Genomic DNA, 16042 nt, shown 5'->3' on the forward strand with positions numbered 1-16042 from the left:
GATGAGAATACTGATCAACATCACTCCTGGAAACACAGATGACAGGACTTGCGGGTTCTAGATTTATCAATCCACTTACAAGGAATGTCTCTAGGACCCTTTTAGTAATCAATATGGGCCAGGTAGATTTTTCTGTTCCGGAAATAAGATTTCTAGTTCATTTCAAATAACTTCTTTTGAAGTATATAAACCACATTAAAACAGAAGTCAACAGTAACTGGAAACCTGGTTTTTGTGATCTTGTACTCAGTACTAAGTATCCTTTACTCATAATACATATTGAGGGAAGAGTACAGTGATGATCCAAAAATCCAGCTTTCAATGTTCTCTATGGTTGTTAAATCAGGAGCTCTCAAATCTAGGGTCCCAATATATCCCCTACAAGATGTCAGCAGACAAATTCAGAAGGGACCCATTAATTTGGTTGGGAAGAAATTACATATATTCACTAATCTTGTTACTTCTTTAAAATTATGAATATAGGCAACAAACCATGGTAATATTAATAGTATCTATGACCTTCTCCAAGAGAAATCACAATTGTAGATATCATGTATACTCATTGCTACTTAAAAATCCTGAAAATTACTAGATATTCTACCACATCTTGTAATTTAATAAAGAAACACATTATTATTTTTTAATGTTTTGAGTACTTTAATATTCCTTTGTAAACTACTAATATTATGCATTTAAGAACACCATGGGGGGCTGGGACTGTAGCTCAGTGGTAGAGCACTTGCCTGGCATTGTGTGAGGCACTGGGTTCGATTCTCAGCGCCACATATAAATACATAAATAAAATAAAGGTCTATCAATGACTAAAAAAAAAACACCATGGGGAGTGGGGAAATGCTATGTACTATGTATTAATTAACAGTATTGTTTCAATGTTAAATTTCCCACTGAGACAACTATATTGAGGTAAGGGAAGAGACTGCCTCTGCCTTGATACATGCCAGAAAACATTTAGGCGGGGCTGGGGTTGTGGCTCAGTGGTAGAGCGCTCACCTAGCACATGCGAGGCCTTGGGTTCAATCCTTAGCACCACAAAAAAATAAATAAAATAAAAGTACTGTATCCAACTACAACTAAAACATAAATATTTTAAAAAAACATTTAGGGTGAAGTATGACATTGTATGTAATTAACTGTCAAAAGGTTCAATAAAAAATAGACACACAGAAAGAGAAGAAAGAAAATATGATGAATTATTATCAACTGGTAATATTATCAACTTAGGTGAGCGATATACCAATGATCACTGTACTACTGATAATTTTTCCAAAATTTTAAAAAGCCAAGAGGATTAAGTAGTATTCTGAGGAGGGGTCTACAACATTCAACAGACTTCTAAAGGGATCCAAGCCATAAACAGGGGGGAAAACCCTCTGGTCTAAACTCTTTACCTTTCAACATTAAATAATATCTTTCTTTTATATGTCCTTATACTATATAGATAATTTCTTACTTATGTTCCTTTCTATTGCCTAGAATATAACCAAATCTTATTCAAACCCTATATTTTGATACTGAACTCAATTCAAATTTACTACACCCATGAAGACTTCTCCTATCCTATTTTAATCAAGGAAAATATTGTCTTTCCACTAAAATAGCAAAGCTCAGTGTTTCTAACATTATACATGGCAATTACTACAGATTTACCTTAAAGACTACCTTCACAATATTTGAATTCCCAAACCACCATAGCATTAGCAAGCTTTCCATGAATGTTTATCAGTGGGATAGATAGGATGGATGATTACATTGACAAATGGCTGTGATACAACATGATCTATGTCATCTGTCTAATCCTGTCTCTGTTTCTCAATATAAATACTCAAAACAAGATTTAATTTTTAGATAGCCTCAAGGCCATCTTGAGACTCACATGACAAAGAGTGGCAGAATAAAAACTCCAGTGACACTTCCAAAAAGAGGAACAATGTCCACACCAGTTTCAACTTGGTCACAGATAACATTCAAAAAGAATTTGACTTCCAATACCTGTTCTTGGTAATGAAATTCATTATCCTCAATTTTCTGAATCTCTTCAAAAACTCTATGAAAGAAAATGATAATTAGAGATATACTAAAATTTATCACTAGAATCATCAACAAGAAAAAAGAAGCATAAAAATAAAGAACTGGCCAAATAAATGTAAAACCTTAGTGTACACTCACATGTAGAAGGATGAGGATATGAAGCCAGTAAAGGAAATAGAGTAGGAAATGCCTGAAAAGCCGTCCCACAGGACTAAACCATGTGTACTGGCAGGCTGAAGGCTAAAACATATTAGAATTGACTCCTGGCCTCATTCTAAGAAGTTTTTATTACCTTTTTTCTGGGCCTAGCTTCTGCAGCATTTTTAAATACTGAAAGACAGTATGAGCAACCTGAAAACAAAACATCTCATTAGTCTATTACATAAAGTAATACCTATATAAAAGAAAAAAACTCCATGTGAATATTTACCTCATAGAAATGTTCATAACCTTCATCAGTTAATGTGATAGAAATGCTGAACACTGAATAAGTAGAATTTTGCTCAAATCCTGTCTCACCATTTCCACCAAATAATGCAAGAGCCCAGCACCTATAGTCGGGAAAAAATAATCCAATCAGTATCTCTGAATTGACAGCCTACAAATACTTCAAATTAACAAAAGTCAATCAAGAAATTACCATAATATCCTGGTCCTGATTCTAAAGTTTTGTTTCTATTATTTGGCTGTGGGTGACTTACATAGGTGCTTACATGCATCATGACACACTCTGCTAAGAAAGTTACATACACTTTTCACAACCCCATATATTTTGTACAACTGATGTACACACTGAAATTTTCATTAAAGTCTACCTTTAGGTTTAGAAAAGCCTAAAAATCCAGTTTTTAAATAATTTACTCCTTTACTATTTTGTCAAATCCAAATTCTTGATTACAGTTAACCAATTTATGTAATTCTGGAATTTATTACTTTCATTTATGATGTTGGTGTACAGTATGAGGAAATAACAAAATAGAAGATGACAATTAAAATAAATGAGGTTATGGATATGATTACAACTAAGAATTAAATTTTATTGTAGACCTCCTGGCAGCTAAAGCAAAAGAACGAGCAATGTAACACTTATTGTTTACTATTATCTTTCAGAGGTTGTTACACCGAAAATTCTTAATAACTGAATACTTGCTTTTTTCTAAGGTAAGAAAGAATGCTGCCTTTGCCTTCATGTCCAACCAGCCAGGAGATATAATGAAGTGGCTTCACCCTTAAAAAAAAATTTAAAGGTCAGAAAAAAAGCTTTTTTACACTAGAAAATCTTATCTCTAAGAATATAACACTTGATTTATTTTTTTTTTGGTTTGGTTTGGTACTGGGGGTTGAACCTAGGGTTGCTCTACCACTGAGCCACATTTCCAACCCTTTATAATTTTTGAGACAGGGTCTCACTAAGTTGCTTAGGGCCTCTCTAAAGTTGCTAAGGCTGGTCTTGAATCTGTGATCCTCTTCTCTCAGCCTCCCAAGTCACTGGGATTACAGACTTGTGCAACTGTACACAGTAACTACAATATTTGATAACATAATTAAACTTGTTCTTACAGAAATCCACTAAATATAAAATTGCAATTAATTTAAAAGCAGTAAGATAAAAATATAAAATATGGTAAATAACTTTATCTGAAATCATTGAATGAGTACAATCATTCCAAAATTTAAGGCTACAACTTCTTTTCTTGGATACCAAACTTCTCTCATTTCATGATAAAAATCTTATTTGTGTCACCCAAAATAAAAGTAAAATAGACTATCATTTTAGAACCTAATATAGGGTTGTTATGAAACACTCTATCTACAAACAAAAGCTTTGTAAAATGAAATGTGTTATTCTAAAGGTTGGAAATCTGGGTTCTCGTTTTAGTTTTTTCAATTAAGTCAGTTTCTAGTTTTAGTTTCCTTCAAATAAATCAGTACTTTAAACAAAAGACATAACATCACTGTATTTTTATTTTCACTTGCCCATGTGCAGAGTTTTCATGCAAATGCAGTTAACAGGTATTATTATTATATAATAGTAGCCTAAGTAGTTGCATATGTTATTCAAGTTCTTTCCCCACTAGCTTCTACATAATTTTTAAAATGTAGTCCTTAACAAAATATAGATATCCAGAGAAATGAATTAGGTAATCAAATGAAGTTATAGAACTCAATTTAGGAAGCTTTTTTTCTCTAATCAGTAAATTAATTTATTTATTTAGAAATGGAATTTTGCCATGTTGACCAGGCTGGCCTCAAAGCAGCCTCCTTTCTTAGCCTCCCCAGGAGCTGGGACTGCATATATCATCATTCCCACCAAAACTTTGTAAACTCTTAAAAATCAGATATAATATTATGATTTCCACTATATTAAGCAACACTGAAAGCCCATACAACATTGTTTAAAATGTGAATTGATTTACATGTATACTAAGACTGGCACAGAGGAGTGAGCTCAGTGGATCACATATTTTCATCTAAACAAAGCTACTTGTACTGTATTTAGTATCTAGAGGAATAAATAATTATTGGCTTCTCTGTAAAAAATGGATCCCTATAGAAGCTAATTTACTGGATATTTATATTTGGAGATTCAAAATAACTAATGGTGATAGGGGTCGAGGTGAGGCAATGCTGGGTATTGAACCCAGGGGTACTCTATCACTGAGCTGCATTGGTAGTCCTTTTTATTTTTTAATTTGAGACAGGGTTTCACTAAGTTTCCCAGGCTGCCTTGAATTTGTGATCCTATGTCAGTCTCCAACTTGCTGGGATTATAGATGTGCACCACTGTGCCTGGAGAAATATCTTGTTAAAACTAACAGTCCATTAAAAAAAAATAAGCAAATAACTGGATGGAAACATAGAAATTTTAACAGTTTTTGGAAAAAAATCATTAATAGTTTTTTTACTTTTCAATAGTTTTCAAAATTACCACAATGAACTACCTTAATAATGCATTAAAGCAGTTAAATTGTTTATATGTAATATAATTCTATTTCCATAAAAGGTATGTGTGCTTTAATTCAGTATTTTAATGCCTAAAAGATATAAAGGAAACTATTAAGGTTAGATATATCTTGGAGGACAGGAACAAATACAGAAGCAGAACTTTACTTCTCACTTAATGGCTTTTTGTCTTATTTGACATTTAAAAGCATGAAGTAATTTTAAACAAACTTTTAAATATGCTTAATAATGCTTCTTGAGACTTCATAACTAGATCATTGAGTATATTACTTTTTTCTATATTTTCCTTATACCAAACACAAGTAGACAATATGTATTTTTTTCTGCTTTCTCATAAGCACACTATTTTTATTAATTTTATGAGACCTGGTATTCTAACAAAAGCATTTTTTTACCAAGCTCAAGCAATACACATTACTTTCTTTTCTTCTGCTTGTATATATGTCCTCATGGCTTTGTTTTGTCCACAGTGGTTTTAAAAGATTAATTAAATTTTTATCAACTCAATTGCATTTTCATTTGCATTTATTTCTAATTATACAGTATTTGTATGTGTGATTATTTGATCCTTATCTTTAAAAAATTACCCTGGCCCAAGCTGTACTGTTCGTATATACATAAGTTGAAATACCTTCCCAATTAAAGTAAATTAAATTAAAGTTGCCTTAACTCATAGTAGCAAAAATCCTTGATACTTACTCAAAGTTATTTAACTTTACTTTTTTGGCAGGGGACTGGGGACTGAACCCAGGAGTGCTCTACTATTTAGTTACATTCCCATCCCTTTTTATATATTTTGAGACATGGTCTCACTAAGTTGTTTAGGGCCTTGCTAAATTGCTGAGGCTGACCTCCAACTTGTAATCCTCCTGCCTCTGTCTCCCAAGTAGCTGGAATTACAGGCCTGTGCCACCATGCCTGGCTATGACTTTACTTCTGACAGCATCAAATTAAATGGTAGCCACCACCTAATAAACCATGCATAGATATATTTTTGTACTAAAAATACAAAAGAATACAATTATAAAAGTTAACATTCCACTAAATGCTCAATTTTGAAGACTATGGAAAGGTAACTAGTCACAAGAGAACTCTAGTTTTTAATACCCAAAAGGACAGTAAAATATACAGCAAGACTTGGAAAATCCAGGCATGTTTAATTTCCAAGTTTAACACATCTGTGTTTACAAATTCAGAATTCTGTAAACTTAAACCATTTAGCATGTTTTAAAAATATAACTGTCGCTCAGTATCTAATGAAGTTTAATTTCCCTTGAACTCTTACCTGTAATGTTGCTGTTGAGGAGGAAGTGCCCATGTGATGGTCAGAGCATGAATTTTTCTGATGGGAACAACTAAACAAAATATTTTCCAGAAGAACAGATATTAAGTGTTTCTCCATAATTTTTACAAGATTATAAGAACTTTTTAAAAAGTTAATTTTTAATTATATTTCATCCTCCAATAAACAGAAGGTTAAATAAAATGCAATTATTATTATTATTTTCAGCTGCCAATTTTCCAATTTGAATAATGTAATTTTTGGCAGGGAGGGTATGAGGGATTGAACCTAGGGATGCTCAACCCCTAAGCCATATCCCCAGGCCTTTTTACTTTTTATTTTGAGACAGGGTCTTGCTAAATTGCTGAGGCTGGCTTTGAATTTGAGATCCTTCTGCCTTATTCTTCTGAGCTGCTGGGATTACAGGTGTACAGCACCACTCCTGGCCAAAAAAATGCAATTTTTATAAATATCTTTTCTATTTAGTTTCTTTTATCTTTTCTATTTAGTTGGTAGTAACAAAACCAGGGATGAAAGACCAGTGAAAATAAGAAATGCTGCTAAGGATGAATCTCTTCTTTCAGGAAAGGATACAAGACTAGGAGTTAGGAGATCCATGGCAAAAATCCAGTCCTACCATCTTGCTGTGTGTGCTTATGTGACTTTGAGAAAAATCACTTGCATTTAAAATCTTTTTGAATCTGTTTCTCATGGTAAAATGAACGCCCAGTGTACTGGGTACTCATAGGGGAGGGTGGTGGTAGAATAAAAGCCCAACAGAAAACAATAAACAATAGAAAATGAGTTGTCTCTGGGAAGAAGAGGCTTAAAAGAACAGAGCCAGTGGCAGAAGGGGTGTACAGAAACAGTCACTGATCAGAGGAAGAAAAAAGAAGAGAGACTAGCAATGGGGTGAAAGAGAATACCTAAGGCAATCAGGAGAAAGAGAAAAAAAATTGCCACAATTAAAGTAGCAGAGAGAAATGGTGAACTAAAAATGCTTCTGTAATATTCAGTATGGGTAAATTAAGTAAATTACAGCATAATCACATGACTCATTAAGAGGTTACTACAGAATGATATTAAATTCTAAAAAAGCAGGAGTCGGTCAATCAATAAATCAATAAATGGGCCAAGGACCTGAACAGACACTTCTCAGAAGAGGATATACAATCAATCAATAAATATACAAAAAAAATGCTCATCATCTCTAGCAGTCAGAGAAATGCAAATTAAAACTACTCTAAGATACCATCTCACTCCAATAAGAATGGCAGCCATTATGAAGACAAACAACAAGTGCTGGCGAGGATGCAGGGGGAAAAGGTACACTCATACACTGTTACTGGGACTGCAAATTGGTGCAGCCAATTTGGAAAGCAGTATGGAGATTCTTTGGAAAGCTGGGAATGGAACCACCATTTGACCCAGCTATTCCTCTTCTCTGACTATAACCAAAGGACCTAAAAACAGCATACTACAGGGACACAGCCACATCAATGTTTATAGCAGCACAATTCACAATAGCTAAACTGTGGAGCCAACCTAGATGTCCTTCAATGGATGAATGGATAAAAAAATTGTGGCATTTATACACAACAGAATATTACTCAGCACTAAAAAATAATAAGATCATGGCATTTGCAGGGAAATGGATGGCATTAAAGCAGGTTATGCTAAGTGAAATTATCCAATCTCAAAAAAACTAATGCCAAATGTCTTCTCTGATATAAGGGGGGGTGACTCAAAATGGGGAAGAGAGAAAGAGCATGGGAAGAAGATTACCTCTACATAGGGAAGAGGGGTGGGAGGAAAATGGATGGTAGAAGGAAACCCTCATTGTTATACAAAATATATGTATGAAGATGTGAATTTGGTGTCAACATATCCTGTATACAGAGATATAATAAATTGTGGTATAAAGGTATATTAAGAATTGTAATGCAAAAAAAATAAGAGAGCTCATGTTAAAAAAATAAAAATTTCAAAAAAATTTTTTAAAAAGTAGGAGTCAGAAGTGTATGCATTAATAACATTATTATTATTATTATTATTTAATTTTAGTACCAGCACTTAACCACTGAGCCACATCCCCAGCCCCTTTTTATATTTTATTAGAGACAGGGTCTCACTGATTTGCTTAGGACCTTGCTAACTTGCTGAGGCTGGCTTCGAACTCTTGATCCACCTGCCTCAGCCTCCCAAGCCACTGGGATTATAGGCATGTGCCACCACACCCAGCTAATAATCTTATTTTTTATGTTAAGAAAATATAATGGGGGGCTGGAGCTGGGGCTCAGTCGTATCGCACTTGCCTGGCATGTATGAGGCACTGGATTTGATTCTCAGCACCTCATATAAATAAATGAAATAAAGGTCTATCAACAACTTAAAAAAAAATTTTTTTTTAAAAGAAAATATACTTGGGGCTGGGGGTATAGTTCAGTGGTACAGCACTTGCCTCATATGCATGAAGCCCTGGGTTCAATCGTCAGCACCACATATAAATAAATAAATAAATAAATAAATAAATAAATAAATAAATAAATAAAAATAAAGATATTGTGTCCATATACAACTAAAAAATTTTTAAAAAAAGAAAATATACCTATTAAAAATCATGTAAATTTGCCAAATCTGATTTATCTCATTGATCTAAGGGTAGTTCACCCTGAGTTCTTCAATCTGACATTTTAAAGATTTTCTTCACTTAACAAATATTTGTTTTACATTAGAGTTAAAATAATTTCCAAAGTGTTTTCTCTCTTATATTTTTCCTTCTGTAAAGGCAAACGAGAGCAGAATGTAGATAAAATGAATTAAGAAGGAAACAAAAAAGCCAAAGAACAAAGAGAATAGGGTAAATCAGGGAAAAGCCATGAAACAGACTCAAGTAGCAACAGGGCACTATCTGTCACTAATTAGATATCCCCTGTCCATATACTCCCTTTCCAACACAATTGTATATCCTGCTGTGTTCTCATTTCAAAGAAAATTGGCAGTCTTAATTTTTAGAGAATGTGCTAAAGTTATTTCAAACAGTTTTAAATCTTAGAGTCACAAACCTCTATAAAGTTTGTTAAATGCTGGTGTGTCAAATGGATCCGTTAAATGCCCAAAGTTTGGTTTGGGTAACCCACTGAAAACAAAAGAAATAAATTAAAATTTAAATGGCAAAAGTTTTTATAAGCAGTTATCATTAGGGATATCTAATTGAATAATAATTATAATATACCCTACATTTTTGCTGACTGGCAGGCATTCTAGGCATAAACCAACAGTTGGCAATAAAGCCATTAATTCCTCAACTACACACTCTATTCTTAACCTCAGCTTTAATAACTAACATGCCTTTACAACTTACAAGATAGCAAATAATCAACTGAAGGGAGCCTACTCTCAGTTTTCATTGCCTCTATAAGCCCCATTCAATTTTAGTTCTCCCTATAAAAAAGTCATTCCAGAAAGAACATTTACACTAGAGATAATAATTTTCTTTTTAGTACTGGGGACTGAACCCAGAGGTGCTCTACCACTGAGCTACATCCCAGCCCTTTTTTATTTTGAAACAGAGTCTTGCTAAGATGCCGAGGCTGGCCTCAAACTCAAAATCTTCTGGCCTCAGGCTCCAGAGTCACTGGGATTACAGGCAAGATGATACTTTTCTTATTCAATAAATATATATGAAATGATTATTAGGTATAAAGCACTATATTAGGAATTGTGGTGTTTTAAAAACTCAGCCTCTTCTTCCAGGGGCTTCCAATCTGGTTGAGGATAACTACACATTTCTTATAAAAATATGGCCAAAACAAATTAGTATCACCTCAAAAACTCTTATTCTAAATCATTAAGGAACCAAAGTTATTAATAATAGGAGAATTTTAAAATGTTCATTAGGGACTGATAGAACCTAATGAATCCCTCAGAATTAGTATCTGTGATTTTATCAGTGAAAGATGTTTTTTTAATGAAAGACATTCCCATTTGTTATGGGACATTTCTATACCTCATATTCATTTCTTATCAGAAAAATTAAAAAATTAAATTAAATACCCCCCAAATTTGGCATGGCTTTAAATTATCTTCCCAGACATAAAAAGCACTGGTAACTATCAATGGAAATTTATACAATGCCAAAATAATAACCAATCAGTTGTTATTACAATTTTTTTCCATAAATTGAAAATGACTATGTTTTGGGATGATTAACTGGAAAAGGCACTAGCTTACTCACCTGATATTAAAAAAAAAATGCAATAAAGTATCTTTCACTTATTTGTATTATTTTGATGAATCCGAGGTGGACAAAAATGTTAAGGAGCATCCTGAACTGAAACATTATGTAATTTCTAATAAAAACCATTTTGGTTTAACAATCTGAAATAAGCTTTTTAGGTAATATGAAAAATCAGTCATCATCTACAGGTTTATTTCTTTTACGGGGAAAAGCATACCACATTCCAAACAACTGACGTTTGAAAAACAAACTTTCAGAATACACAATTTGTTAGAGGCAGAAGACATATTATGGTTCTCATCATAGTATTTTCTTTCATTATTATGGTTTCAAACACCAAACACAGTAACAGAAAAGCTCTGAATAAATGTAAAAGAGGCATAATTTCTTCAGAATTATTGTTTACTATGAATTTATAAGACTGTAGATTTCGACTATGGAAATGGGTTCTCCAACATAAGTTTTCCCACTCAAAAGCTGTGTAATCTTGGCCAAAGTTATTAAAATTAAGTCTTAATTATGACATGTTTAAAAAACAAAAGAAAAAAGCCTTTGTGGCTCATATAAAAAGATATGGTTTCTTAAATTCTAAAGTATATGACTTATAAAAAATAAGTAACTTACTTGTTTGGTATCTGGGAGAAGATTTCAGTCACCCAGTTTTCCAAAGTATCCAGTGTTTCTTGAACGGAAGAAAGGGACACATAATATTGTTATTCAATGTAGAAACAGAATTAGATTTTTCACAGATCTTTAGCTTCAAAACAAAGAGATATTTTAATTTGAGAATTACTTGCCAGTTCTTAACCAATAATAAGTAACAGGAAAAGTAACAGCAGATAAAAAAAAAACCTTAAGACACACAATTTTATTAGACTTTATTTCTCACTGGTAAAGTTAGAAAAGGCACTCAAGTTCAAAAAAAGTGAGAGAGAGTTTTTGTTTATCATTAGGCTAGTGTGAAGGACCAAGAGAGAAGAAATATATCAACCATCCTCTTACACCCATTCCAAAACTAATACCCATTCCAAAACTGCTAGCTTCTAGGAAGGTCTCCCCAGACCTAACTTATGTTACATTGCCCCTCTGCTTTTCAGCATCCCATCAGTATTTTTATACTTCACTTGTATATACTACATTATACTTACTGAGGTTTTACCCTATAAGTCTCTTTTTTTATTTTTATTTTTTTTAGATGTATGGACCTTTATTTTATTCATTTATTTATATGTGGTGCTGAGAATCGAACCCAGTACCTCACACTAGGCAAGCGCTCTACCACTGAGCCACAGCATCAGCTCCCCTATAAGTCTTTTTGTTTCATTTATGTATGATTTCCATCTTGTTTTGATTCCTTTCTTACATTTCCTAAGAAATTTTCTGAAATTTTTAATAAAACACAAGATCTAAATGAAAAAGGAGATGTTTTAGCTTTATCAAGTGGAGTCACGTGAGTTTCACTAATTCTCAATTTAAAAAAGCCCAATTTAGAGCATGTGCTTAGCATGCAATAGGCCCTGAATTCAATCCTAGCACTCCCTCCCCTCAAAAGATGCAAGATGCGAATATAACTAATCAAAATTTGAATTTATTCTATACTATTTATTCAGATGTTTAACTTTCAAGTAGCATAATAAATGTATAAGCTGCAAAATCTATGGAATCCAGATTGTATAAATGGTTTTCATTAAAACTATGGCTTATTTTAAAATTTTGCAATAAACATTTATAGTTCTTATTGGTTATCACAAAGGAAGAAAGTGCAAAAGAAACAATACACACTTGAAGAAAACTTCATGTATATGAAACAAGTTGCAACTATTAAAAATCATAAAGTAATTTATACAAAGATGGAATTATCTGCATTAACAAATGTAAAAAGAGTCAAGAAGCACATCCAAAATTTGAACAAAAGAATCTATCATACCATAACCAAAACTTTATTAAATCAAAATAAGTGGACTATTTTGATCATAAATGCAAAACTTTTTTATATGTAACCCAAGTTAGCTTTGACCTTAATGTTGACAATATAGAGGGCAAAATTTAATAAAAAGGAGACTCACTTAAGGTTAAAGAATTAGCTTTTCCAGAGGAAATCTGCTAAATGTAAGATTATGTCAAAAGGAAGCAACTGACTTTGAAAAACAGCCAAAAGAGGTGAAAATGTAAAAAAAACAAAAGAAAGCTTCCATAATTCTCTTAATGAGAAAAAGTTAACGAGTTACTGAAGATAATAACACAAGATAAAAAGGAGTAGGAGTATTCATCAATCTTTTATAATTAAGATACTTCTATCATTGTCACTATAATGGATTTCAATCATGCCAATTTAAAGGAAGGACCGACCTTATGTGAAGATGGACAGACAACTTGCCCTGTAAGAGTTTATAATCAGGGGCTGGGATTGTAGCTCAGTGGTAAAGCGCTTGCCTAGCACATGTGAGGCTCTGGGTTCGATCCAAGGTACCACATAAAAATAACATTTTTATAACAATAACATTGTATACAACTCCAACTAAAATAAATTTTTTAAAAAAGAGTTTATAATCAACAGAAACTAAATGTAAAGCCACAGAAACAGAACATCTGAGCATGGCTTAAAAAGCCAATTCATAAAGCCAGGTGTGGTGGTGTCTGCCTGTAGTCTCAGCTGGGAAGCTGAGGAAAGAGGATCACTTGAACCTAGGAGTTCAAGGCTAGCCTGAGAAATAGCAAGATCTTCATCTCAAGAAAAAAAAAAAAAAAGCTCAGAATTAAGCTATCAGTATACTCATAGACAACATAGACTAACCTGTAGATACATCTATTTCTACAAGAGAAAAACAGAGATTTGATCCCCAGCACCATAGGGGAGGTAAACATACCACTTCCAGCTGCCGGCTCATACCACGAAGTATATTAAGTGCTAAAGTAAACTGAATGCAATTATGATTTTATTTTACTTTTTTTTTAGTTATTGATAGACCTTTATTTATTTATACGTGGTACTGAGAATCAAACCCAGAGCCTCACATATGCCAGACAAGTGCATTATCGCTGAGCCCCAGCCCCAGCCCTGCAATTATGATCTATTGCTGCATCTTTACATTTGTTTACATTTCTCTCCATAGTGAATAATGACATGTATGGTCTATAAGTTTTTGCATAAGTTTTGATAAATCTTAACTTTTATTTTTATTTTTTAATATTTATTTTTTAGTTGTAGTTGGACACAATACATCCATTTCATTTGTTTATTTTTATGTGGTGCTAAGGATCAAGCCCAGGGCCTCACATGTGCTAGGCGAGCACTCTATCACTGAGCCACAACCCCAGCCCAAATCTTAACTTTTAATTTTCCCTCCAATACCAGTGATTAAACTCAGGATCACTTTACTACTGAAGCTACCCTAGTTTCTTTAAATTTTGAAATAAGGTCTTACTTAGCTGCAAAGACTGATCTTAAACTTGCAGTCCTCCTGCCTCAGCCTCTGGAGTAGCTGGGACTACAAATATTCACCATCGTTCCCAGCTATATTTTAACATTTTATAATAAATGTCTATATTTCCTGGTAACAAATAATAAACTAGACCATTATCTATCTATATTTTATGCATTCATGACATACCAAACAAAATTTTTCAAAATTTTTAGACTGTATGTTTCTCTACAAGTTTTTTCAAACTGTTGTGGATCTTAAAAAAAAAAGTCAGATAAGTAGACTCAATGCAGTTTCCATACTGTTGTTCAAGGATTAACTATACTTCAGAATAACTCTAAAGATAATATTACCTTTGGATTGAACCACTAATGTCATGTAATGAGCAGAGTAGTAATGCATCCAGAATTCTCTCAGTCTAGCATGTGTATCAATATTATTCTTTTTTGGTTCATGCTTGAGAGTCTCAGCATTTCCTATAAAAAGTTGGAAAAAAAATTATAAAAGTAACTAAAATCACTTTTTTGTTAAAAGTCTCTACACCAACAATGCACATTCTGCCACTTTACTTGACCTATGAAGAAATGCAAGCAACAAGAATATTGAATAGTGTATAATAATAAACCAAAATTCTTAAGGAACAATTCTGAAGTATATTTTAATACACAAGGAATTCACCTCTGGTTAAGAATACCTCAACAGCAGACAAGAAATAAATAAGTTTCCTTGCTTAATAGTCTAATACTCAATTCAGTTTACCCTCTGAATTAGTTTATTAATATTCTGCCTACTTCTTAAAAATAAAGCAAATAAAGCCAGAATATTCAGGGAAGTACAATATATTTGAAATATACTTTATTTATTATTGCTTTGTTTTAAGTATATTCTAGATGAACTCATCCCAGTTTCTACTCTATTGGTTAAAAGGATTAATATTAGGCTATAAATGAATTCTACCACCAATAAAAAGCCATTATGAAAAATAGATAAACAGCTTACCAGTTGAAATAAAATTAGATCATAATTCATACTTAATGACCTTCTGTTGAAAAGTTATCTAGCCACCCAAAAAAGCAAAAGGAACTTAGCTACCCTAGCTTTATAATTTTAATTTATCACCTTTTCTTATTCTCAATCTTTCTTACCTAGAAAATATGAAATATTAATATTTAGTATCTTACCCCAAAAAAACTTGCCCATAGGATGTCCAGGTCTAGCAAGGCTCCCAAACAACATTTCTTTCCTGTTTGCATCAGATGGTCTTGCAAGTTGATATTCTGTCATTTTAAAGAATACTTTTAATAAAATTAAATTCTAGTATCTGTTCTAATTTTTTTGAAATTCAAGCTTACAGAACAAGTAAGTAACAAAAATTAAGACTGAAGACTGAAGTTGGGAACTTAATGACTTAGGCCTAGCTTTATCACTTAATCTGTCACTTTGGGTAAATCAATCACCTTTCTAGAGTTTTCTCCTATTTTTCAAATGAAATAAGGCAGTTATGATCTAAAGGTTTCAGCTCTAGGTTACTATGTCCAAGAATTTACTGAACAAAGTACTAATAAAATATTAAACCAGCAGGGCATGGTTTAATTACATGCCTGTAATCCCAGTGGCTTGGGAAGCTAAGGAAGGAGGATCACAAGTTAAAAGCCTTAGCAAGTTAACAAGACCCTTTCTCAAAATAAAAAAGGGCTGAAGGTGTATGCTCAGTGGTAGTGTGTCCCTGGGTTTAATTCCCAGTATCAAAATTCAATTCAATTAGATTAAATTAAATTTAATTCATGTTAATACCTAATCCCCAATGGGTAGAGACCTCAAGAATGAGATTATTGCCCTTATGAAAGAGATTACTGCTCCCAAAGAGCTTCCTCATCTCCTCTGCCATATAAAGACACAGGGCAAAGATGACTGTCTATGAACCAGGAATTGGGCCTTCACTAAATATTCAAAACTGCCAGAGCTTTGATCTTGAACTTCTCAGTTTCCAGAACTGTGAGAAATAAATTTCTGTTGTTTATATGCCACCCAGCCTGTGATATTCTGTTAAAGCAGCCTAAACAGGCTAGGATAGCTTGCCCAGCA

The 16042-nt window shown here is 33.0% G+C and overlaps 1 protein-coding gene across 2 annotated transcripts in view; it reads right to left on the reverse strand.

Annotated features, from left to right (window-relative positions):
• Nrdc (nardilysin convertase) overlaps positions 1-16042 on the reverse strand; it is an 85487-nt gene that overhangs the window by 24999 nt on the left and 44446 nt on the right. For both annotated transcript variants that reach the window (XM_026381752.2, XM_026381745.2), the window contains 9 exons: positions 15139-15234; positions 14311-14433; positions 11160-11217; positions 9361-9434; positions 6299-6368; positions 3200-3277; positions 2480-2600; positions 2342-2400; positions 2011-2065 (listed from right to left, as the gene is read on the reverse strand). In XM_026381752.2, coding sequence (XP_026237537.1) covers positions 2011-2065; positions 2342-2400; positions 2480-2600; positions 3200-3277; positions 6299-6368; positions 9361-9434; positions 11160-11217; positions 14311-14433; positions 15139-15234 — 734 coding nt within the window. The remainder of the gene's footprint in view (positions 1-2010; positions 2066-2341; positions 2401-2479; positions 2601-3199; positions 3278-6298; positions 6369-9360; positions 9435-11159; positions 11218-14310; positions 14434-15138; positions 15235-16042) is intronic.

Source organism: Urocitellus parryii, chromosome 11 (genome assembly GCF_045843805.1).
Source record: "Urocitellus parryii isolate mUroPar1 chromosome 11, mUroPar1.hap1, whole genome shotgun sequence".
Lineage (NCBI taxonomy): Eukaryota > Metazoa > Chordata > Mammalia > Rodentia > Sciuridae > Urocitellus > Urocitellus parryii.